Source organism: Nyctereutes procyonoides, unplaced genomic scaffold, assembly GCF_905146905.1.
Source record: "Nyctereutes procyonoides isolate TBG_1078 unplaced genomic scaffold, NYPRO_anot_genome, whole genome shotgun sequence".
Classification (NCBI taxonomy): Eukaryota; Metazoa; Chordata; class Mammalia; order Carnivora; family Canidae; genus Nyctereutes; species Nyctereutes procyonoides.
Window position 1 is genome coordinate 35,631,577 of NW_026575020.1, and position 26,408 is coordinate 35,657,984.

Sequence of the window (26,408 nt, forward strand, 5' to 3'; positions counted from 1 at the left end):
AGAGTTCTGTTGCCTAACGCCTGTCTCCTCAGCCCAAGGGCCAGGGTCTTTGCTACCCCCCCACTGCAGGGCCCAGCCCATAGGGGCCGCTACATGAATGAGCCTGCCTGCTGTGCTCAGCTCCTGTAGGGCGCCAGGTGCCCTGGGATCCATGCAGGAAATGTGGGAGGCTGGGCTGCCCTTCCCTCCACTGCTGCCACACCCCCAACCCCACCGGGAGTGCCACCATCGCCCTGGACTCCCTTCCTGGACACGACTCACGTTGGACTGCCCAGGTCCATCTCTGCCGCCAGGCTGATGGCTCCCACGGCCTGGCTGGCGCACAGTGGACAGCTGCCCCACTGGGGCTGGGCACAGGGGGTCCCCAGATCCGTGCGGCCGGAACGACCCAGCCTCCTGAGCACCACACATGCCCAGGAGGCTGTGGCCCCCGGGGGTCATAGCAGAGCTGGGGTCCCCGCCCTGCTGACCTGCTGAACGACGACGTGAGGACAAAAGCAGCCCTCAGCCAGCTCGGCCCTCCCCTGTGCCACGTAGGAGGGGGCACTCCCCAAACTCACAGGACAGCAGCCTCACGCCTCTGCCACCCCCTCACTCGCGGCCAGCGTCAGTCACTGGGCCCCACGATGTGGGCTAATACATGTGGGCCAATGCAGCACCCCACAATTTCTCTCCGTAGACCCATCTCTCCCTGTCTCGCTGGCTCCCAGTCCTCAGCCACAGGGAGGAAGGGGTGAGCAACCCCTGGGTGGGCATGGGGGGCAGTGAGGACGCGGCACGCCCAAGGCATCCTTGGAGTCACGTCTTTCTGGAGGGCTCCTGGCCCACTCCACCGGCACCAACCAATCTGCCTGCCCCCGCAAGGAGGAGGAGGTCCTCGGCCACCCGTGCTCCGTGCGTCTCACTGCTGCTGGGGCCTTGCTCCCCACTGTGGGCACATACGTGCGAACACGCACACCACACACACCACACCACACCACCCACATGGATGCCACGCCACACACACCACACTATACCCCCCCCACCACACATCCCACAGCATACACACACACACTATACTCCCCACACCACACAGAGCACAACAGATATACAAACATACACATCACACACACATGCATACACACACCCCACAACATATACACACACATGCATACACACCACCTTTATACACACACCACACACACACACACACACACACTATATCACATGCACACCACACACCACATGCACAAACACACACACCCCAGCACACACACACAACACACAATGCACCTCTCAGCTCCTCAGCTGTTCCAGAGAGGCCCACCCCACTCCCGTCCTCACCCCATGTCAGGACCCAGGACTTCAGAGCTGCTGACCTGGAGGGACATGGAGTTTGAACCCTGGAACTTTTTTTTTTTAATGCAAAACATCTAATCCCTTGATGAGCTCTAATCGCAGAAATGCCCTGTAGCTCTGCCCAGGGAAAATCCCGGGGGACTCACAACTGCCGCTAAAAACCACTGACCTCACTCCCCATTCCTCTTTTAGAGGGGCTGAGAGAGGAGCAGTGATGTGCCCCAAATCACAGCAAGTCAGTGGGCAGGCTGCTGGCCTTTCCGCCTCACCCCACAAGGAGCAGGGACCAGGACTCCCACATTCCAGGCACTGGGCTTGGCACTTTCTCCTCAGCCCTCTGAGCCCGAGGTCACAGGGCCGGTGAATGCCAGCGCCCAACACTGCCCACCAGGTACTACCTGCTTCAAAGGGAGAAGGCCAAGGACAGCCTGGGGGCAGGTTTATCAGAGGAGCTTGGGTTATGCGGATTCAGCTGAAGTCTGGCCCAAGGACAGACCCCTGACTGACCGGGGACGATGAGGCCACCCCGGGGCAGGCAGGCAGGGGGGTGGTCCCACCTCCCACCTCCCACCTCCCACCTCCCACCTCCCAGGACTGCGGAAGGGTTACTTGCTGTTACCAGAGGTGGACACAAGGTGGCGCCCTGGCCGAGGAGGGCGGCGGCCCTTCCAGGTGGGCGGTTCTCAGCGCTCCCACCCAGGGCCTGCCTCCTACCTGCCCCTCCCTCAGGCCTGTTCCAGGGACTTTCCTGGGCTCCTGGCACAAGAAGCGCAGCAGAGACTAGAACCAGCTCTCCCGGCTCCTTCCGGCCTTTCAGTGAGCTGCCACTTGCTCCTTGGACCCAGATGCCCATCCAGCACATTTCCCGGAGCCTCCACAATGTGTCAGGCACCGAGCTGGGACCTGAAACCCCTTCCATCCCACTGAGCCCTCCCAGCAGTCCTGCATGGAGGGACTAGAATGACCCCACTGTACAGATAAGAAAACAGAGGCTCAGATGGAAGGTGTAAACTGCCTCCACGGGACCTGGCCTAGAGGGGCCAAAGCAGGGTTCAGCACTGGGCAGTTGACCACAGAGGTGGCTATCGATAGGCCTCACATTGTCCTGCTTCCCCACCCCGGGGGCCCCCAGAAGGCCAGTCTGCCAAGGGCCACGTGAATCCATCATCTGCTAGGAAGTCCGGGGGTGGCTTGAGGAGTGGTGTGGGCCACTGAACCCCAGTCCCAGGACCCTTGGGCCATCCTTGCCCCAGTTGTAGCATGCCCCAGGCAGAGGGGCTAGGGCTTAGGGGTTACTGGGGGCCGCACCACATGTTGTGAGTCACTGCCTGGTGGTGTGACCCATCCTATAGGGTCATCGATAGGATAAAATGTGTGGCATGGCCTGGCTAAGAGTGAGGACCCCCTAACCCTCCATGCCCACAGGCACTGCCCACAGTGTATGACCCAGGCGCTGACATGTAGGGGGTGCTCTTCCCGGCCCAGCCACCCCGGGCCCAGCATCACCTCTGGCAGGGCACGGCAGGCTGGCGTTCTCTCCCACCACTCTTTCCAGCAGGCCGCTAGTCTCATTGGCCTCCCAGTATGGCGGCTCTGGGAAGAGACGGTGTGGCCATACTTATACCCAGGGCCAGCAGAGAGGGTGGCCCATCCAGAACCCAGCTGGGCAAAAGGCCCTCCGCCTTCCGGCCCCTGGTGCTGGCCTGCCTCCCATGGGGTGGACCACGGAGCAGCTACTAGTGCCACACAGGCTCCAGGGGCCTGGAGGTGGAGCTTGGCATCATTCTGCCCTGCACTCCCCTCCAGAGCTGCAGCCTCCTGGTTTGTTTTAAATTTATTTATTTTTTTAAAGATTTTACTTATTTGTTTATTCATGAGAGACACAGAGAGAGAGGTAGAGACAGAGGCAGGGACATAGGCAGAGACAGAAGCAGGCTCCATGCAGGGAGCCTGATGCAGGACTCGATCCCAGGACCTTGGGATCACACCCTGAGTCAAAGACAGATGTTCAACCACTGAGGCACCCAGGCATCCCTGCTTTAAATTTATAATAGTGAGGGGCACCTGGGTTGTTGACTCCTGATTCTAGTTCAGGTTGTGATCTCAGGGTCGTGGGATCCACCCCCACATGGGGCTCTGAGCTCAGCACAGAGTCTGCTTGTCCCTCACCCTCTGCGTCTCCCCCTGCGCTCACTCGTTCTCTCATCAAATAAATAAATAAATAAATAAATAAATAAATAAATAAATAAAATATTTTAAAAAGTCAAATCCATAATAGTGAAAATGGGGTGCCCCGATTCAGACCTCTCTGGGCACCAGGTACTTCACACACGTTCTCTCACTGACTCCTGGCATATCACTGGGCCCATTTTCCAAGGGAGAAAACCAAGGATCACAGAGTGGAGGTGCCTGGCTGGACCTTGGCCAGCTGGACCTCGGCCCAGGCACCTCCTCTTCGATCAAGACCTTGAGGCCCCTTCTTCCACCCCAGAGGACAGGGTACCCATGAAGCTCCCTTACGCGGGACAGCCCCCATGGCCTCAGGGGCTGGAGGCCGGAGGAAGGAAGGGGCGAGCATCTCAGTAGCCCAGGCTGCTGTCAGGGGTGGCAGGGAGCGGTGAGCTCCGGGGTTCCAGGGAGACGCACCCAGCACCTGGAGCTCCAGCTCCCAGGCATCCACGCCCGCGCTGTTAGAAGCCTCACAGCGGTACCAGCCGGCGTCGTGGGTTCGGATGGCAGAGAAGTGGATGGAGCCCTCAGGCCCCCCACCCTGCAGGGCCACCCCGTCCTTGGACCAGCTCAGCTGGGGCTCCGGGCTGCCCTCTGCCATGCAGTTCAGGTCCAGAATCTCTCCTGCCAGCACCTTCAGGACCCGCGGGCCCGGCTGCATCTGGGGGGGCGCTGACAGGCCCCGGGGGAGGGACGTCAGGAAGTGAGGCCCCAGGGGGGTTGCAGAGCCCAGACCCACAGAGAAGAGTGCCTGGCCTCCCACCTGGATAGCACCCCCCAGCAGAAGTCATCATGGGGGGTGGCCTGAGGCTGTCAGGAAAGGACAGTGGGACACCCCATGCGGACCCCCCCAAAGAGAAAGAATCTGCCCTTTCACCTGAACACACACATGCTCTCATCACAAAATCGCTCCTTGGTCCTCACTGCTCTCTCCCACACCTCCCACCCCCCCAACCCTCCCCTCCGCTCATCCCCCCTCCCCCCGCCGCCCCTGTCCCACATCCTCCCTCCCCTGGTGGTCATTTCTTTTACTTTTGCATCTCCTCCATCTCATTTGGTCTTTCTGACAAGCAGGCGATACCATGCCCATTTTGCAGATGAAGAAACTGAGGCTCAGAAGGGTTATATGATTGACTGGAGTCATCTACTCCCTCAGCTGATAGGCTCTGTCAGACCAGCCCCCACCCTCCAGGGCCTCGATGCCCAGGAGCACAAGGGTGTACATGCCCCACCCGCCCCAACACCTGCTGTAAACAATAGCAGAATTCCCTGTGCTGAGGTGCCCCCGGCTCCCTCCCCTTCTGACCATGGTGGGATGGGCATTACTGTGGCCCCCACTTCACGGAGGAGAAAATCAAGGCTCAGAGGTGTCAAGCAGCTGGCCGTGATCACATGGCCGGTCAGTGGTAGAAACAGGATTCAAACTCAGTCCTCCCCACTCTGAGGCTCTACTCATCACCTGGCACCTCACTGCCATGTGTCTCATATGCTCATGCAAACCCACAGCAAATCTTTGAGCCCCTCCCTCTCTAAGCCTCAGCTTGTCCACCTATGAAATGGGATGCTAGCTTAGATCAGGGGTCGCTTTTTCTGTAAAGGGCAAGCAGCCGCAGACCACATGCAAATGAATGTGGGAGGCCATGCCCTAAGAACACTGGTTTTACAGCCACTGAAATCTGAATCTCATGTAATTTTCACATGTCATAAAATATTATTTGGGGTTTTTTTCCTCAATCATTTAAAAATGTGGACGTCATTCATTGGCGGGCCATGTGAAAACAAGAAATGGATCAGATGGAGTCTGAGAGCCAGCATCAGCTGACTCCTGGCTTTGGTAATTCCTTGGGGCTTTTGGAGATGACAGGTTCCCTGCCTCTTCAGTGGTGATGCCACGGCTGGCTTCTGTGGATAGGACCCGGACATCTAGGGGAACGTCCACCCTTGGACCCCAGCTGAGCCAGGAACCAGAACCCCTCCTTGGGTCCCCCTCCTGACTCCTAAGTCCCTACCACCCCAGGCCTGCCCTGGGCCTTGCCCTCTGCTCTCAGGGCATCCCAACTGAGGGTACAAGAGAAGGGAGAAAGGGAATGAAGAGAGACAGGGCTGGTGGAAGGCAGGACGCAGAGGGGAGGGAAGGAAGCACTGGAAGGCCCCAGGAAGAGGTGGCCCAGCCCAGCCAGCAGATGGGGAAAGGCACTGAGAAGGCCTGAGAAAGACAGAGGGAAGGGCAGGGCCATGGGCAGAGACCCAGGCCACCGGCACGGGCCTTACCTTGCACCTGGACAATATAGTGCTGAGAGGCGGACCCAGCAGGGTTATTGGCTGTGCATCTGTAGAGGCCACTGTCACCCACCTGGGCCTGGGCCAGACGCAGGGAGCCTGACGGGAGAAGGCGATGCCTGCAGGGGTGAGGAGCACTGGTGAGTCCCCAGCCAACCCATCCCTGCTGGAAGGACCTCAAGACCCAACTTGAACCAGCTACCTCCCCCAGGAAGCCTGCCAGGATTGAGGCTGTGTCCACCACCCACCCTCAGCCCTCCCACTGCCTGGCCTCCACTTCCAGGCTAGGGCCAGATCCCACCCCAACTGGTATAGGACATAAAGAGCACAGGACGAGGAACCCACATCTTGGGGTCCGGTCCATACTCTGAACTCTTCCTCACTCAGTGAAGCAAGTCCCTTTCCCTTTTGGGGTCCCCACTTCCTATCTGGAAAATGGGCACACCCAGAAGGCCTGTGTCTGGGCCTGGTGAGCAGAGTCCAAGTGGGCTCAGCCCAGAGCCTGGTACATGGTCACCAGTAACACCCCCTCCTCTACTGCACGTCCTCCCCTGAGGCAGGGGATGAGCCCCCTTTGCTCGTCCTTCCCATGGCTTCTGGGAGAAGTTGACAGCCCAGAGGCTCTCTGCAGCTCAGTGCCAGGGCTGGTCACACTCTGATCCAGTCGCTTTTGGGTGTCGTGCTGTCCAGCCCTGTGCTGGGCCCTCCCGAGAGAGCTGCAGCCCCATTGCCCTCCCCAGTTTGGCCTGCCTTGCTGAAGTCACCTGGCCCCCATCCCAAAGGGATCCGGGACCCCCAGCCAGGCTCCTGCAGCTGTGCTCGACCTCAAGGGGCCCCTGCAGACATGATGTCACTGGCCCATATGTGCTGGCTCCGTGAAGCTCCTGTCCCCACACACTGAGGAGGGCAGCTATATAGCCACTGGCCCCATCTGGCCCCAACTGCAAGTGGCCAGTACGAGGGCTAGGGACTCCAAAGGCCAGTCCCCAGCCTGTGCTCCCAGTATAGGTTCTAGAGCCCAACAGATCCGGGGCCCCGCCCCCTCCGCCCTGTGTGCTGAGCCTTGGTTTCCTCCCCTGCAAAATGGACGTGACAAGAGTCTCCCCCTCCCAGGCAGCTGTGAGCAAAGTGCTGGGCATGCACTTCTCAAACAGGACAACATTGCTGGCGCCAGACTCTATGCAACCTCGGGTATGACTTTCGCCCTGTGGGGCCCCTGTCTCCCCATCTGTAAGATGGGATAATAATCCCTCTGCTCAGCAGCCTCCTCCTATGGAGTAACCAGCAGGCACTTGGCACAAGTTCTCTGAGGACAGCTGTAAGGGACACACTGGGTGGTGGTGTCCTCAGAGCCCAGGCACTGGGCCAGACCATGTGGGTTCAACTTTTGCCACATGCTTGCTGTGTGAGGTTGGTCTGGACATTTAACCTCTCTGGGCCTCAACTGTCTCACCTTGGAAACTGATTCTGGAAACCTTATCCCTCATAGGGTCATCCAAAGAACTGAATGGCCTAGTGCACAGCACGGTGCCCAGAGGAGAAAGGCACTCTGCAAAGGACAGCTCTTCCCATGGTGACGACAGCGCATGTATAAACAACATGCGGTACGGTAGCGCATTGTTTAAAAGGTTCATATAAATGGCTTCATGTGTATGTGTGTAGGTCTAATTCATTCATTTTCACTGCTGTATAATATTCCCTAACATGATCAAACTACAATTCATGAGCTTGTTCTTGTTTAGTGGACATTTAAATATATTTTTAAAGATTTTATTTATTTATTCATGAGAGACACAGAGAGAGAGGCAGACACAGGCAGAGAGAGAAGCAGGCTCCATGCAGGGAGCCCAGTGTGGGACCCCATCCCGGACCTCAGGATCATACCCCGAGCCAAAGGCAGACGCTTCACCGCTGAGCCACCCAGGCGTCCCAACATTTAAATATTTAGATTTTTTTCCTCCCTCTCCCTCCCTCTCTCTCTCTCTCTCTCTCTTTCTTCCACCACCACAGCTCCGTGCACACTGCTCTATGTGTCCTGCAGGTGCAGAAGCAGGACTCTTGGGCCATGGCTCATACACCATCAGCTCTCATCGGCACAGGCCACCTCCTCGATGCCTTGTAGGGCACAGCTTCTCATCAGAATCTCCTGGCTTTGTGTGGAACATGTGGATTCGCAGCCCCACCCTGAGACTCTGATGGGGCAGGAACCGGGGTTTTGGCAAGGCCCTAGGTGGCTCTGATGTAGGTGTTTAGGGACCTACAGAGATACAAGGCAGTGCCCCTGCCCCAGGAAGCAGCAAGGCAGAGCCAATGGGAGCAGGGCTTTGACACCAAGTGATCCTGTGCAAACCACCATCTGCCTCTTTCAGGCTAACCTGGGGCCAAGGACTCCGTCTCCCTGAAACTCAGTGTCCCCATCCGGAGTCACAGAAGATGGTGAGCCTGAATTGACATGGTACACACAAAGCCCATGTACCTGAGACACTGAGTGCTCCGTCAACAAGCTTGCTGTTAGTATGACCCACCAGGCCTGGGCTCTTGGTGCCAGCCTCCAATCAGCTGGGTGGCCCTGAGCTGGTCCCTTCATCTTTCAAAGGGGAAGAAAAACACCTGTCCAGCACTGTGTCCAGCAAAGATCCTGATTCATCCCAGTGACAAGGGCATGTCTCCCCCCAACACGGCATTACTTCCCTGGCTTGGTTTTTCTCATCTACAGTTGTTATTGTTTTTTTAAAAAAAATTAAATAATGTTGCCATCCACCAAATAAGGACTAAATCATTTTGAGGCTGGGATATATACTCGGTCACACTGGGGGTAGGGACACGGTTCCCTCCCTCCCAGGGCCTCACTGCAAACCCAACTGGCAAAATGGGGACAGTATGGCTCAGTAAAAGGAGGTCTGTGGTAGGAACTGGAGTTTAGGATCCGAGGTCTGGTTCTGCAATAGACATGCTCTGCAACTTCAGGCAGCTGGTCGATGTCTCTGATCCCTGATTTCCTCATATTTGAAGAGGTAGCTCTGGATCCTTTATTCAGAAGTTGCCCTCTAGCTCTGGAAACTTAAGACACCTTAGAGCCCCGTGTGCATGCACTCTCTCTCTCTGTCTCCCTCAACAAGACCTTTAAAGGATAGGAAGTAAGAGCTTCTGGAAAAAGAGAAAAGAAATTTCCCAAAGTGGAAAATTCTCAACAGTGAAGGGAGACAGCTTGTCTTATTTAGGACCAGCCCCAGGTCATTCCCCAGAAAGGGAAGGCTGATGCTTTATCACAGAGGAAAAAATGGAACAAAGGGAGAACCCATCTTAGAGATGGACAAGCTGAGGCCTTGCAGAGGCCAGAGGACCCAGCACCTGCCCTGTGCAGCCTATGTCTGCTGTCACTGCCATGTCACCACCTTGCTTTAAAGCCCTCTGTGGCTGCCCATTGCTTGCTTGCCAAAACCCTGTGGGGACCTACACGGACCAGGCTCCAACCCCACCCCTGCTAGACCATCATTCTTTCTAGAGAGACCAGGTTCACGTCACCTCCACCCCTTTGCACATGCTGTCCTTGCTACCTGGGGCACTCCTCCACCTCCCGTTCACCCAAATCACACCTGCTCAACCTTCGATACTTGGACATTCCTCCAGGAAGGCCTCCTGCCTTGAGGCCTCGAGGCTGGTAGGTGCAGCCCATGGACTCCCATAGCTGCCTGTCCTTCCCCCTCACAGCAGCCCCTCCCCCCAACACTGGCTTGTGACCCAGCTCTCCCTCCCCTTCCTCAGAGGCTCCCAGGTCTGGCGGCTGCAGCCTGGGGAGTGGGGGCCAAGCAGAGGTGGGAGGAAGTGGGGTGAACATTGCCACCCGTGTGTATAGTATGAGCAGCAGCAGCCCATCCATCATGGCCTGAGCGGCCAGATGAAAACAAGGGAACTTCCTGTTAAGACACCCACTGGGCCCGAGTCTCCACTGCTGGCTGCACCTGCAAGGTTCACACTGACATGTAGTTGGAGGGTCATATCTGAGAGAGGCCCACCTACTCTGCCAGGTCCCTCTGGTTCTTGGAGCTCCAAGGGCAGGGGGGTGGGAGGGAACCTACCTACCCAGAGAGACCACAGAGCACCTGGTAGACAGTGCTCAGAATCAAGAAATAGCCAGGCTGCACCATCAGTCTTATTCCTGGCACATACCCAGGTGGCAGCCTCACTCAGGATCACCTGTCCAGGTGCCCCCATTCTCGGGGGCTCAGGGAAGCTACCCCCACTGCCCTGGACGAGGCCCTGCATCTGCTTACAATATCCTGGAGCCTTTATGACATTTATCACACCTGTGATCACCCATCAATGCTGATGCTTCTGTGAGCAGAGGGGCTGGTTTCCCGAGCTGTCCCCACTTGTCCCCAGCCCTTAGCACAGGCCCTGGCCCACAGCAGGTGCTCGATAAGTATGCGATAGCCAATCCAAGCTGTCCATGCACACATGCTCCTTTCCCCACCTTCACTCACACTGTGTCCCCCCCCCAACCTGGTCTCAAGGGCACCCTCCTGTCCTCCAGATGCCCTTCGAGGCACTGCATACTCTAGCTCCCCCACGAATCTCTCCCTGACACTTGCCCTGCCCTGAGCTACATGTTCAGCCAGTTCAGCCAGCCGCTCATTCATGCACTCAACCCACAAAGAGCTGTGGGGTTCGTTCGGGGTGGGCCAGCTGCAGCAGAGGTAGAGAAAACGCTCGCATCCTTAGTCTGCTCAGAATCCAGGTGGCTCATATCTACACCCAGACCCTCTGGCTGTGGCCCCTGTTCCTCATCCTGCTGCTAGCCCCATTTCTAAAGGGCCATGGGCCACTCTCCCAAGCTCACTGCATGAGCACGGAGCCTTTCAGGAGGAGAATTGGTGGCTGTCAAATGGACAGCACTCCTCACAGTTACCCAGCCCACCGGAGGGCTGGTCCTCATCCACACATGCCTGCCACATGCCCATGCACCGGGTCCCAGGTCTGCTGGGACCAGGCCAAAGCCTGCTAGGGCAGAGGCAGGGCCTTCTGGGGCCAGGCCTGGGTCTGCTGGGGCCAGGCCAGGGTCTGCTGGGGACACACCATAGAACCTTGTAAGAAGCCCCAGATGGAAAAAAACAGTCTGGAGAATTTTGGAAGAGGGGTCCTGACCCTCACAAAAGGGCCAAGTACGGCACAGGTAAGAGCAGGAGAATGTGCCATCCCCATGAGTGCGAGGAACAAGCCAGCAATTCCAACCACAGACGGCTGTCAACTGTTGAGCGCCTCCTGTGTACCACGCATGCCTCAGCGCCTACTGTGCCCACTCCCACTGGAAACTCCTAACAGCGAGACCTGTAGGGCCCACTATGAGCACTCTCTTCAGCAGAGGACAAAACTGAGATAAAACAGACAGATGTGGCCACTCGGCTGGTCAGGGCAGGGCGCAGACTTGACCTTTGGGTGCTGGGATCATGCTCCCAACTGCCAAGGCACTCCCTGTGCTGCGTTCTGAAGTTCATTTCATTTGACTCTTCTCCAGAAAGAGGGCTGCTGGCCACAGGCTAGTGAGACCACGCCTCAGAGCTGCTAGGCCAGGAAGCAGCACGAGCTATGAGGATCCACCAAGGTGAAGACCCCACAAAGGGGCCCTGGGCAGGCCCTGCCATGCCGCCAGCTTCCAGTGAGGGAGCAGCTTTTCTCCGGGGCCATCAGAACCCAGCTTGGCCCCACCTGTCCACTCAGGGCTATCTTCGGGATGCTCCCTCCACTCACTGTCCCCTCCCTGACAGCATGCCCTCCCTGCTCCCTGCCCAGGTCCCCCGGATGCGTCTGGATTGGCCCTGTGTGGGACCCTGGCCCACTGCCCCTGGGAGCTGGAGCCAGAGCCAGGAGTGCTCACAGCTGTCCCAGCTACACCTCAGAGCCACAAACAAACACTGTTGCCTGGAAACCCCGCCTTGCCCCAGCATCCCAGGGCTGAATCATGGGACCAGAGCCACTAGGAGTTCTCTGGCCCCATCGTCTGCCCAGCCCTTTCATTTCTCCGACGGAAAGACTGAGGCCCAGAGAAGGGACAGATCTTGCTCAAGTTTGCTCAGTGAGCTGGAGACAAGGCTGGGATGGGACCCCAGGTCTTTTGCTGCCCGATGTCACACGCAACCAGAGCCCAGTGCCTCTCCAAGAGCCTTTTCTCTCTGCTGCTGCTGTGGCACGGGCCTGGGCACATGGGCTTGCTCCTGAATCCTGCTGAAAGCAGGTTTGAATCACAATTCTGCTTTTCACAAGCAGTGGCCATATGGGGCAGGAGGCACCCGACGACTACTCCCACCCCTGGACCCAGTTGATTGCTTTTGGGACTATACTCCAAGGAAATGACCCAGAAGATAAGGAGAAGCATTTGTGGGAAGATGTTCCAACAGCCCATTGATCACCACTGAAAACTGGCAATGAAACATATGCCCCAAACAGAGGAGCAGCTTAGCAACCATGAGAGCTGAGAGCCCTGGAATGTTATTTTGCCCTTTAAATGAAAAGCAAGTGACACAGGCCAGGATAAATCAAGAAAATGGGTAAAGGGGGGAAAAATATCAGCGATGAGGTGCAGAAAAGAAGGTACACTAAGCTGATTCCTATAAAAGCATCTGCATGCACAGATGTGAAGGGCTTGTGGATGCAAGTGGATATTTTGAGTTTAATGATACTTAAGCTCCTACTGCTGTCTTTCCCTTAGGAGTCATTGACTCAGGGGACGGAGAAGCACAGAATATTCTCTACATCCTCCAGGGAGAGCAGAGGCTTGAATGATCTTGGGTCAGAAGCCTGTGCTTGTTTATGGGCATATAGGTGTGTGTCCATGTCTGTTCGTGTGTGTGGATGCAAATGTGTGCATGTTAGGACCCAGCCCCAGGAGTGGGAAGGTCCAGATCCCAATTTCCCCACCCTATGTGCTTCCATCTCCCACTCTGTGCACTGGGCATGGCGCCACTCTCCTCAGTCACTCTCAGGAGGGCTGGCGGGAGAAGAGGACCACCTAGGCCCAAATGGAAATGTGAGAGGCCTCAGAGACGTGCCCACATCATGGCTCTCAACCTGACCACACTACAGAGCTTCCAGGGAGCTTTGAAGAAGCACCAGCGCTGGGGCTCTGCTGGCCACCCTAACTGCAGCCAAGGCCAAGAGCCCCCTGCCAACATCACATGGGGACAGGAAAGACCGGTCCCAGGCAGCCACAGAGTAGATGCTGGCTTCTCCTCCCTAAGGACAGAGGCAGGGGCCACCCCAGATGAGGAGGCCATTCAAGCAGGTGCAAGGAGCACAAGGCCCAACCCAGCCCGAGAGGGATGAGGAGACACTGGATCCTAGAGGCCCATGAACACCTACAACTCAAGAGAATAAGTCTGCAAGCTTCCAGAATGGCAGCTTTGATGGAAGCAGAGCCTTGGGACATCCCCTGGAGAAGGAAGAGAGGAGGGTGGCAGAAGGGAAGGAGCAGACAGGCAGCAGCTCCATCCTGCCCAGCACCACTCAGTGCGTATTTCCAGGGGGTTTTTAAATTCTCATTTTCTGGCTGAGTGGTTGTATGACTAAGGGCAGCTGTGCATCTGTGAGAAAACAGAGCTCAGGTCTGTGCAAGGAAGCTGTCAGAGCCGCAGGGAGTCCCAGGGAACCACGAGGGCCCAGAGTCTGTGAAGGAAGTTCACATGCATCAAAGTTGGTGAGGTCACTCACCATCGCCAGCAACGGAAATGCCACAAAGGTTCACCAGCAGGTGAACAGATGGACAAAAGGTGGCCCATACTCCATACCAGGGAGTATTATCCAGCCACAAAAGGGAACGAAGCCCTGACCCGAAGCTATGACATGGATGAGCCCCAAAACATTATGTTGAGTGAAAGGAGGTAGACACCAAAAAGCCACATAGTATATAATTCCATTTCTACAAAACATTCAGAATCAATAAATCCGGGCAGCCCAGGTGGCTCACTGGTTTAGCGCCTCCTTCAGCCCAGGGTGTGATCCTGGAGATTCAGGATCAAGTCCCACATCGGGCTCCCTGTGAGAAGCCTGCTTCTCCCTCTGCCTGTGTCTCTGCATCTCTCTGTGTCTCTCATGAATAAATAAATAAGCAATCTTAAACAAAAAAAGAATCCATAAATCCCAAACCAGAAAGCAGAGGAAGGGCTGCCAGGGGCTGGAGTGGGTGAGGGGCAGGCATGGGAGTGGCTGCCAACGAGGGTGGGGTTTGCAGGGGGTGGGGAATGCTGGAAATGTCCCAAAAGTGGTTGTGGTGAGGGTGGCACAACTCTGATTATTGTCCCAGAATTGTCCCTCATATGGACTGTTACCTCACTAAAGCTTATACATTAAAAAAAATTAAAAGGTAGGTGAGAATAAAATGAGATAAGAGATGTGATAACTTTTTAAAGACCAGAAATGATGCCTTAGTTTGTGAACAGCAGCGGCCAAAACGTGGTTATCAGAAGCAGCGATTTTCCTGCACTTGACCATGTCTTAAGCTTTGTGCATCCCTCGCTGCGCCGCATGAGCGTTATATAAACACCATCCACTTTACAGGTGGAGAAACAGGCGGAGGGAAGCCAGTGGCCACCTGAGGCCACACGGCTAACATGACACCAGCTGGAGGATCCACAGCGAGGTACAAGGAGCCCCAGGGCCTAAGCTCCTGGCCCAGCCCCACCCTCCAGACTTATTTTCCTCCTCATTTAGATAAACTCCCAGAAATCTCATAAATCTCAGGAGAAAGCTGTAAGCCAGCAAGAAGTGGAGAGGGCAAGGGAGAAGAACAGCACTCAGGATTGCAAAAGCAGCTCCCACAAATTTATGGCTCCCGGTTGATCTATTAACACATCACAGCAAGGAGGGGTGAACAAATGGGTATTGCGGTTCCTCATTTCAGTAACAAGCCATAAATAAGCAAGCACCCAGCCAGCCACCACCCACCAGAAGCTAGAGCACCAGGCTTGCTGGTGAGAAACATAGGCTCCCCTGGTGCCCCAGCCCCACAGCATGCAGGTGCAGAGATTCCGACAGGACATGGGGGTGGAGGCACTGCAGACCCGGCCCAGGCACAGGACCCCAGCCGCAGTCAGGGGTGCAGGCTTTGAGGTTTGGAAGGGCTCACCGAACAGATGTTCTGAGATGCACAGACGCGTTAGGGGGGGGCGGGGGATTGAGACCTTCTGGGTCTGGAACTTCTCAAAGACCTTGCCAGGACTGATGTCACTGGCCAAAGCTTCCCCCATGAACACCCCCACCCCCTGCTGCCCCCACCCCACCACCTTGGACCCAAAAGTCAAGGGTCCTAGGAGTTTCCAGGCCTTCTTGTCTGGAACCACCATCTCCCACAGCCCTGCCTGTGTGGGGGGTACACGGCCTCCCTCTCTGCCCATTCTCAGGACCCCTGATGGCTGGAGAGAAGATGAGTCAGAAAGCCCAACCGCCAGACACCTGGTCTGCAGAGCAGGCGAGGACACAGTCAGGACACCATCCCAACTGTGGTGTGACCACAAGCAGCTCACCCCACCTCGCTGAGCCTCAGTGGACCCAGATAGAAGACCTGCCAAGCAGACTGATGGAGAGTCGGCCTGCAGCATCCAGTGGCCAGTGCATGAAGCGCTGGGCACATGTGACTTTAGTGGAGTCTCTTTTTTTCTCTTAGAGGGGTCTCTGCTCTCTAAGAGGTCCCCTGAGAGGCTTCAAGAGGCCCACAGACCAAAGTGCTATGTGCGGGGGCGCCCGGGTGGCTCAGTTGGTTAAGTGTCTGACTTTGGCTCAGGTCACGATCTCAGGGTCCTGGGATCAGGCCCCACGTCAGGCTTCCTGCTCAGTGGGGAGTCTGCTTGTCCCTCTGCCCCTCCTCCCCTCGTGCTCTCTCTGTCCCTCTCTCTCTCTCAAATAAAGAAATAAAATCTTTTTTTTAAAAAAAAAAGAAGTGCTATGTGTGAAGTTGAATACGCAACCTCCTGGGAGTGTCCACAGGGTCCCACACACTGGCTGGGTCACCAGTCACCTTGAGGCCAGTTTCCTCAAACCCCAAGCTCTGTCCTTTTCCAGGCTTGAGGGCACATGGTCGGGGTTACCTGTTGGTGATGGATGGCACAGGGCGGAAGTCCTTGGTCCAGGTGACCAATGGGGGTGGGGAGCCCTGGGCCTCACAGTCCAGGGTCACCTCATCACCAGCCTTGGCCGTGACTCTCAGAGGCTCATCTGCATCCTGTGACCCATTCACGTGGATCCTGGGCTCAGCTGTTGGTGGAAGCAGAGACTGTGAGCTGGACAGGAAGTCAAAGAGGACTAGGGTGACTCTCCCAGGAAGCAGAGGTGATACTGCCACTCCTGGAGGTACAGAAAGGGGGTGGGCTGTGCTATAAGGGGAGAGTGCAGGCTTGGGAGTGGCCTCAAGATCCAATGGTTCCCCCCAGTCCCGGCCTCCACCTCTCCAGCACCAGCCTCCCTCTGGAAGCTTGGCTCACTCTGATGACCCCAGCACGGCCCCTCCTGCTCCAGTGTCTGCTACCCACTAGCTTCTTATCCTGCTGTCCTTTCTCTGGAGACAATCCAGCAGGTTCTGTCCTTATCTTCTCTATCTCCCTTCTTCCCTGGGATCATCCCAGTTATTCTGAGAATATCAACCACCAGACGATGCACAACGTCCCTCTGGCCTTCTCAAAACTCTGATCAGGGGTTTAGGACAATCCATGCATCATATCAAGCTCAAAGCTCCTAATGAAAGAGATTACCCTGTACTCCTCCTCCCTTATGCAGCCCCTACATTTCTAGCCGGGTGCTCCTAGAGGGACAGCACTGGTATGTGTCTAAGCGGCAATAATTAAGTTAGCCAGCTGGGGACACCAAGACCCATGTAGCCCTCACAAATTCCTTTGTTTATAGAGAAAATCTCTCTCTCTCCCTCTCTTTTTTTTTTTTAAAAAAAAAAGGGTTTTTTTTTTTTTCAATATGAAAACACTGGCTATAGGATCATATATAGAAAACCTTGGCTGTGCATTTGCTCATTCATCCCAGGCAATTCCTGAGTGCCCAGCTCTGTGTGAATGCTGGGAAGCAGCAGCAAAGGAGACAGATCATCAGGGCCCACAGAGAACATTGGGACCAAACAGCTCAATACACAATTTGTTATTTAATCACAGCGGTAAAGGGTGTTACAAAGGGGATGTTCCAGAGGGTTAACAGCAAAGTGACTTGACTCACTCTGAGGAGCCCGAGAGCCGATGCCTGACCAATGGAAGAAGTCAGCTGGGCCAAGAGGGGGAAGGGAATTCCAAACAGAAGGAACTGCATGTTTCAAGGCCCTGAGGCGGGATGTACCATGTAAGAAATTGAAAGGAGGCCAGAGGGCCTGGGGCATAGAGAGTCGGGGCAAGAGATGGGCAAGGGGGCTGCTAAGGTGAGAGGGGTCCGGTATGGGGCCCATGGTTTCCCAAGGCTTGTTAATGGGATGGCTTCCTGCCACCTGTTTACAAAGGGCTGAGTTGGAACCACTTTTGGAGAATGCCCATCCTACGGAGGACAGCAATTGGGACCAGGGACAGCTTTGGTCTGTGGGCCTTTCAGATGGGAATAATTTAGAGGCAGTGTTGCGGGGTTCATGGAAGATGCAGGTAAGGTTGGATTGTCCATGACCCTGCCGCCATGCCTGCCAAGCCTCTCTCCCGGGACAGGGCTGGCTGCCACTTACTGTTGACAGAAAGCCACATCTCCTGGCTGGAGAAGCCCACAGTGTTGGTGGCTGTGCAGATATAGGCCCCAGCATCTTGGGCAGACGGCTGGGTGATGACCAGGGTGCCATCCTTGCTCACATTGTAGTGGGGACCCCTGAAGGTCAGGGCATTGGTTTCCTATGGTAGAGTTATGGGTGACATCAGCAAAGCCCACACCCCATGACGATTTGCATCATTCCCCTCCCCAGGATGCACTGGGCCTACCTCTCTGGTTACCCTCATGGTAACAGGCTCCTCTTACCTTGGTCCAAGTGATGGTGGGGGTGGGGACCCCCAAGGCCATACAGGGGAGAGAGGCTGGAACCCCTTCATTGGTGACATGGTGGGTGGCAGTGGGCTGGATTCTTGGTGGCACTTTTGAAAACAAACCAATTTCATAAACCAAAGTTCAGAGCAGCATCATTCATGGTAGCCAAAAGGTGGAAACAATCCAAGTGTCCACCAATGGGATGATGGATAAACAATAATGTAAAATATTCAACTTTAAAAGAGGATAAAAGCCTGGGACATCTGGGTGGTTCAGTGGTTGAGTGTCTGCCTTTGGCTCAGGGTGTGTTTCTGGGATCCGGCATCAAGTCCTACATCACATCGGGCTCCCTGCATGGAGCCTGCTTCTTCCTCTGCTTGTGTCTGGGCCTCTTTCTCTGTGTCTCTCATGAATAAATAAATAAAATTTTTTTTAAAAAAAATAAAAAATAAAAGGTGATAAAAGCCCGATACGTACTATATACTATGGATGTGCGCTGAGAACAGTATGCTCAGTGAAATTAGCCAGACATGGAAAGCCAAATACTACATGATTCCACTTACAGGAGGTCCCTAGAACAGGCAAAGTCAGAGACAGAAGGGACAATGGTGCTTGTCCGGGGCTGGGGGAGGGGAAACATGGAGCTAGTGTTTAATGGGGATGGAGCTTCACTTCAGGAGGATGAAAGTTCTGGACTTGGGTGATGGTGATGGTTGTTCAGCAACATGAATGTGCTTCACGCCACTGAAGTGTAGGCTTTAAAATGGTTAAAATGGTAGGTTGTAGATTATGCATATTTTACCCCAATTAAAAAAAATATTCCGACAAAAGAATACAACTGGCATACTATCTACATGGCATAGTATCTACATAGATTCATGTCTCGGACAGAAGGCAGCCTGTGCCTGGGAACCAGCTGTGCCATTTCTCTGCTCTGGCACTTTGGGCAAACCACCTAATCTTTTGGTCCCCAAATTCCTTCATCAGCAAAAACCTCCTTAACCCCAATTCCCTGCCTACTCTCCAGGGATGGAAAAATGAGAAATGGCAGCGAAGAGTGTTCATGGAACACAATGAACTTAAAAACAAGTGCCAAATCCATTCTGGGCACCATCCAGATTTGTGGAGGAAGAGAAACCGGGTGTGGACAAGTCAGGAGGGGAAGCCAGAAGCCAAGGGCCATGAGGGAGGAACATGCCCTTCTGGATCCTCTCAGGTGGCCAAAGCCCACAAGTCGATGACTCCTGTTCAATGGAGATGAAGTGAGCCAAGAGCCGTGTCAGCCCCACAGCGGAGGCTGTGCTGGGCCTAGAAGTGGCCTTTGCTAGTCCTGAGATCCTGCTGAATTATGCACCTTTCTGAGCCTCAGTCTCACCTCAGAACGGGGAGTCTTTTAAATCTTATCTCTTCAGTAGTCGTGAAATTTAAGTAAAACATACACAGAACCTGGCACAGGTCTGGCTCACGCACCCCTAGCCGTTGATCATGTTAATAACTGGCATTATAAGGAGCTGAGACAGTATTCTACATCCCTCCTTCTGAACTCGGGCTTCCCCCCTCACCGCTAGAAAATGGTAACAGTGTATCCTTTCCATATCCTTAGAGGTTTCATGAAACAAACGAAAAAATAAAATTGGGGGTGTTAGCAACCTTGTGGGCAAAGGAGGAGCACAAGAGGGGGCAGGTGAGATGCTCAAGGCTCATCCGCACAGAGGACACATGATCTTAAACCCAGCCTTCTGAGTACTTAGTCACAGAAAATATTCATAATCTTTTGTCAAGAGAAATACCCAGGTTGTAGGACAGTAATACAGTGCGATCCCAGTTTGGTTTTTAAATATTTCTGTGTACGTATATATAAGAATTTATAGATACAAATATAGATATATATTTGTAAGGAAGAGGGTTTACAGCAAAGTGACTTGACTCAGTCTGAGGAGTCAAATATGGAAATATAGGTATATAAAGAATTTAGATGCAATTTATATAAGGAATGTATATATTATGTAAAAATGATTTACATACAATGCACGCAAAGTTATACACAATTTATGTTATATATATCATTAAAATATAGTGTGTGTATATGTGCACATGTGCAAGCTCACATGTGTATAAAGTATGAAAGATACACACCAAAATGTAAACATATCTGGTTCGCCTTGGCTTCTGGCATTATGGGAGTACTGTCTTTTACTTGTCTAACCTCAAATTTTCCTACAATGAAAATGTATGATTTGCACGATTTTTTTTTAAGAATAGTACTGAAGATCGAGTTCTCCCCATGCACCTTCCCCATCCCATCACACACCCCCCACCCCCATCCACCCTGGGACTCACCCTGGACAACCAGCTCCACGTCCCTGTGCTGAGAGCCAGCCGTGTTGGTGACCACACAGCTATACCGCCCTGCATCCTCCTGCAGTGCCCGGTCAAGGTGGAGGCTGCCATCTGCTCGGATGGAATGCTGGCTGCCAGGTGGGAGCTGGTGAGGGTGAGGAAGCCTCAGTTTGAACTGCAGCCCTATGCGGAGCCAGCTGAGATGGAATGCTCTGGAAACCACACTGCCTGCCAGGCTGGATTGAGAAGCTAGGGGTTTGGAGAACCCCTGCTCCTTCTCTGAGACTCCTCCCCACCTACAGACCCTCAGGGCTAGGTGGCCATGACCTCGGGCACACCTCTGACCCCACTCTCCCAGGGCCAGCTGGACCAGGGCAAGCTGCCTGACCCTAGTGGGCCATGGGAGCCTCTCCCAAGAGTGCAGAGCTGGGGCCAGGGCCTTTACTAAGCAGGGCCTGGGGCCACACCAAGGCTACAGAGAGGAAGGACAAACTCCTGTGGGGTGAGAACAGAGCCATACAGAGTAGAACAAAGGTGTGGCCACATCAGATGTGGTCCCAGGGAGAGAAGTAGAAATGGTGGCTCCTGGTGACCACCCAGATGTGTCCTCATGGGGACCAGGATGGGGCAGGAAGCACTGGTCCAGAATGGGGCTGCAGTAACCTCTGTAAAGATGTCTAGTCAGTTTGTCTTTGGTGACAGGTCCTTTCAAAAACCTTTCCACCAGGCCCAAGCCTTCTTTCTGCCTCCTTGACCCTGTCCTGTGAGCCTGGCTGCACACCCTGCACTCAGGTTCTCAGAACCGCCCCTGAGCCATCTGGGCACCAGGCCCTTCTATGTTGAGCAAGCTTGAGAAGGTTTCTGCTTGTGGTGCTCAGCGGTCCAACATGGGTCCCCGCGGTGTCCCTGCTGAGCTAAAACAGACTCCATGTCTCCAGCCACTCCCTGTCCTGGAATCGACAAGGCCCAGGACCACTCCTTCTGCACCTGCCCCATCAGGTTCTACTCTGGAAGGCTCCTCACCACTGCTGAAGCCACACCCCCAGGCAGGGTCCTCCTCAGGGTCCTATCTAATCACACAAGCAGCAGAGTGAGTCGTCTGCATGACCAAACTCTGCAAAGCCCATATGCTCCAGGGGCAGGACCCTGTCTGCCCTGCACCAGGGTCTGGGACCAGGCCAGCAGGAGCCAGAAAGACAGTCACACGGTCACTACCTCCTTGGATGTCCAGTGTCTGCCCACCTGCTGCAGTGAAAGCACTTCTTTATGGCCTTTAGGGCACAAGGACCCCAGTATGTCTGAGGACAGGGCCCAAGAATTGAGGGAAAGTGAGAGGCAAAGAAGGAGTGGCCACAAGAGGAGAAACAGAAGAAAATAAAGAAAACCAAACCAATGAATGGAGAAAGCAGCCACTGTGTGCCCAGCTATGTACTCAGGGCAGGTACTAAACCATACAGGCCACATTTCTACCCTGGAACCGTCAGAATGGGGGGGACAAAAGCATTGTTTCTGTGTCCCCTAACTTCCAACCTCCAGCCTTAGCACTAACGGAGTGCGGCGTCCTCCTGCTGACCTTCAGGGGTGACCAGCAGCAGCCACACAATCCTTGGCAGGATTTGAGAGGGTGACAGATGCTATCGGTGCATTTATCAGAGAGATTTCTGGAAAGAGGCAGGAAATAGAGGCAGGAAGAAGGAGCACATTCCAAAACCAGAGAACAGCAAAGTAGAGGCTGAGCAGTAAACCTGACAGCCCCTCCCATCCCCCAAGCACGTTGCCACTGCACCCAAAGAGCCAGCACTCACGGGCAGGCCCGCCTTGAGCCAGCGCCTCTCAGGGAGGGGCCTCCCAGCCAGGATGATGCAGGGCAGGGACACGGGCTGCCCCTCCAGGACCCGAACAGTAGAGGCACTGCTGGCGATCTGTGGTGGGGCTGTTGGGACAGGAGATGGTATGGGTCACACTAGATTCCCATGGGTGGTCATCTGGGGGAGAGAGGCCCCACTGCCCCCCACCAGGGAACCAGTGGAAGCATCAGGATAGGGGATCCTAGAGGCTCAGAGGGTACACTTCCTGGGGCATGCTGCTCTTCTTGGAGAACCTGGCATGGACACATCTGTTTCAGAGGATGCGTAGCCATGGGGTGGCCTCCCTTGGGGGGCCCAACCTCCCCACCAAACCCTCCTCCTCAGATCCACCAGCGAACCATGTCCAGTGACGACGAGCCAGGCCTCTGCCCTGACCTTCCCAAACACATTCTGAGCTTCACAGACATACGAGGCCTGGTCTTCAGGGACCACACCTAAGGGGCAGAAAGAGGCAGGCCTGACTGCCTGGGCACACCACCATTCCAACCCCCAAGGTGCAGGCAGCCCTCGGCACAGCCCGGTCCTGCAGAAGTGAGGTCGGAAGGCTGGGGGGAGGCAGCCAGGCCTTGGAAGGAAGGGTAGGAAGGCCTGGCTTCATCTGCAGAGTAGGGAACATTTATGAATCCCCATGGCTTGTGGCATGATGGGGTGGGGTCGCTGATGCAAACACAGTGCCCAGCATCCAGCCTGGCACAGAGCAGCAGTAGGAGTGGTGATGATGGTGGCCATGATCTGGCAATGGTTAACACACATAACACTTAACACACGTCAGGAAGCATGATGGGCGCTTAATGTGTATTATCCACACAGTGACCCCTCCGGGAGTCCTGTGGTTAAACCCAAGTGGTAGGTTTTGTGCTTATCATTACTGTTACAGGTTCATAGTAGTAGAATGACTTGACCAGTCACTCAACCAAACTATGACCCTTACGCATGGTCAGTGCCAGGGGCCAAGGTTCTGCTCTGAGCCACCCGGCCTGGGGGCTGAGACTGGCTCAGAAGCCATCCTGTCTCCCCTGTCCACCCTCCCCCAGATCCAGTCTCTTACTTTCAAAGAATAGCACTCCTGAATCAGGTTGCCCAGTCCTGCCGCCCCGGCGGGGCCCCAGAGGCTGGCCATCTCCACGGCGCCAGGTGACTATCGGGGGCGGGCGGCCCAAGGCCCGGCACGCCAGGAGGGCACTCCTCCCCAGCTCCACAGTGACATCCCGGGGCAGCTCCATCAGCTGGGGAGCATCTGCAGGGAGATGACCAGTCAGCCATGCCTGGTGGCTGAACCCACCATCCCCCCCAGGGGATGGTCCCCACCGTGCGCCACCGGCCTCCCCTCCAGTTGCTGGGAGTTTCCATTTCTCCCAGCTTCACCCTCTTGAACCTGGGGCTGACTCATATCCAGGGCTCCAGGGCCAACCTGAGCTTGACAGGGTCTAGCCCTGGAGAACTCTCGGGGATGAGGCAGAGGGAGCAGCCTTTGGCGGGATGATGCTGCCGCCATGCCTCATCCCCCTGCATGGGGTCACGGGGGCTTCACTGTGCCTCGCCATGCAGGGGGGCAACAAGCCTGCTCCAGGCAGCCGCATCTCCCGTGAAGCCCATCTCCGAGGGGCAGCAAGTCAAGCTCCAGCCACAGGAGCCCCACTACCCCGGAGACCCTACCCTCTCTCATCTTCCTCCTGGGCCAAGAGGAGCTTCCTCTTGCAAGTGCCCTAAAACTTGGGCAACCATTTCCTGATGCCCAAAAAGCCAAATCCGTGGAGAGATTAATGGTCATCTTTACTCTCTCCTCTACATCTCTGTTTATTAATATTTCTGTAACGAGTATTTACAACCCCACCACAAAATGAAAACATGCTTCCTCTAAATTCAGTGACCTTACACTTGATGGTCCAAATGGGACACCGGAGCATGGAAAGGGCCATCTTAATCATGGCACCAGGACAACAGTTCTCAACGAGGACTGCCTTGCTCACGGGAGTCAAACAAAATTCCAGTAATACACAAGAATATACTTCCCCCGCTTCTTGCTCCCCACACCCCAAACCTCACGCCCTTCCCCAGGGTCACCACTGTTAACAGTCTGTAGTGTTTCTTCTAAGCTTTTTTTCTAAGCATTATCTTATATCTATAATCAGGAGAAAATAAGTTATTTCTCCAAACAGAAATCCATGTTCCTTCCTGCTCTTCAGCCAGCTAGGAGTTGGTCCAATTCCAGATGGGTCCAGGCCCTGTCCCCAAAGCTCATGGGCACTATCTCCAGGTCCCTGTCCTCAGAACCATGACCAGGAAGGTCCACCAGCCTTTTTTTAACCCCTGGCATCCAACACCCTGGAAAATCCTCCATCTCTTTGTTCTGCCCGCCTCCCTCCAGAAACCTCCCCCATCCATCCAAATCATGACATCAAATTTCCCTCCTGGCCTGGGGACTAGGGATGTTCCAAGGAGATATAAACACAACTTGGAAAATCACTGCAAGGACCCAGCAGTCTTGGACACAGCCTCAGACACCACCCGCACGCCTCTCTTTCTTGTTGGGGCTTGGCAGCTGCCAGAAAGAATCCCAGAATCCCAGAAAGCCTCAGACAGGATCACTGCTCCTGCAGAGCCCTGGCCCCGGGAGGCATGACTGCAACATCCTCCCTTGCTGGGCAGAGCTGAGGCTCAGCTCCAGGGCCAGATACCCCCAGAGCCTGCCTTTGCCCACTCCATCTAGCCAGATCTGCTTCGTGACCCCTCCCTCCTTAGCCACCAAGCAGCGCAGCTTCATCTCCAGACTCTGGGACATTACAGAGTACACTCTCTTCCCCAGGCTCCTCTCAGACTTGAACTTCCCACAAGAAAGGGGTAGCCGACTTTTAATAGCAAATAATACATACAGAAGGTAGCATTTGGGATGCCTACTAAAGACAGGTGATGGTGCTGGTGCTTTTTGAAACACAATTTCATCGATGGCCCCATTAAACTCAAGAAGTGGATGTTATGACAACCCCATTTTACAGATGAGGAAACTGAAGGTCAGAGAGAGGAAGGAGGCTGTCCAAGGGCACAGCTCAAACTCAATGGTAGAGGTGGGCTCAGAGTTAGGTCTGGCTACTGCTAAGGCCCAGGTTCTCACCACCACACCCCTGTGTCCCCCGGTGTCCTGGAAGCAGTCCCTTGGTCTCTGTTTCAGCCAGAGCTGCACCCACCTTTCTGCCTTCTCTTTGGGGTGAAAACTAAAGCAGCCAAATCCCAGACTCAGATCCCATCTGGAAAGCACTGACTCGGCCTCTGGCATAGCCATACCCCCGCCCCCTCCCTCACTGAAGCCCCCAAATCAGGCAGGACCCCAGAATCCTCTATGTCAGACCTGAAGGCCCACTGGTCCCCTCATTTGCAGGGAGGAAACTGAGGCCAGAGGCAGGTCCAGCCCAGAGTCCTGCAGCATGTCAGAGAGGGCTGGGCTCCCAACCTAGTGTGCTTCCCAGAGCCTCATCAGAGGTTCAGCCCCCTGTTCTTTTAGGGCCCCTCCCCACAGACTCCAGGTGACCCCTGCAGTAACCCAGGGAGGGGCTGTAAACTGGCTCCACAGGCCCTGTGTTCAGAGGGAATGCCAGGATGCCTGTGACTGGGGGTCCACAGCCCCTCCTGGGAATGCCAGGGTCCCTGTGACTGGCCTCCACAGTCCCCTCCTGGGAAGGCTCCTAAAATTGGGACCGGAGCTGCAGCCCCACAGCCAAGGCTGTGGGAGGACTCTTGTGAGGCTCTTTCGCCTTAAAAAAATATTAACAATTCTATTTTACGACCACATTAACATAAAGGTAGACACAATTCAGGCTAGATTCATTTTCATTTATTTGCCGTTATCCATTTGTTTCCTTCCGATTTTATTTATTTCCCTTTTTCCTTCCGATTTTAAAAGAAATTAAAATCAGAGCATTGTCCTGGGGCCCTAGAAGTATCACAGGCTCTGGTCCACGCCTGCTGTGCCTGATGGAAAAGCCACCCAGACGCTGGCCATACCTGTCATAGGCAGGAGCCGAAATGAGGCAACAGAAGAATGAGCATCCTCTTTTCCTCAATGAGAATCCAGCAGGTACAGATAACTTAGCTCTGAGCAGGCTGTTCCCCCGGAACAGAAAGGGTGCTGAGCTTGGGGAGGATGCACCTGCTTTGGACCCCAGTCACCAGCCACGGGATGAATCACGCTGCCTCCTTGGCCCTGGGGTGGCCAGCGTGTTGAGTATTTATTCCATTCAAATGCTGAACGAAGCCCATTCTCCCATTAAATCTCTCAAGGACCCTATGAGTAAAGCTCTATTACTGTCACCCCTTTGCACAGCTGGCAAAAGGAAGAAGGCTCAGGGAGGTAAATAACTCGGCAAAATAAGTAGT

At 54.8% G+C, this 26,408-nt stretch overlaps 1 protein-coding gene across 1 annotated transcript in view; it reads right to left on the reverse strand.

Annotated features, from left to right (window-relative positions):
- HMCN2 (hemicentin 2) overlaps positions 1-26,408 on the reverse strand; it is a 146,437-nt gene that overhangs the window by 74,880 nt on the left and 45,149 nt on the right. Inside the window, 10 exon segments of the mRNA XM_055329177.1 lie at positions 2,845-2,931; positions 3,985-4,239; positions 5,839-5,966; positions 15,924-16,089; positions 17,540-17,699; positions 17,824-17,936; positions 20,170-20,314; positions 21,975-22,102; positions 22,376-22,471; positions 23,086-23,274. Of these exon segments, the coding sequence (XP_055185152.1) occupies positions 2,845-2,931; positions 3,985-4,239; positions 5,839-5,966; positions 15,924-16,089; positions 17,540-17,699; positions 17,824-17,936; positions 20,170-20,314; positions 21,975-22,102; positions 22,376-22,471; positions 23,086-23,274 (1,467 nt within the window).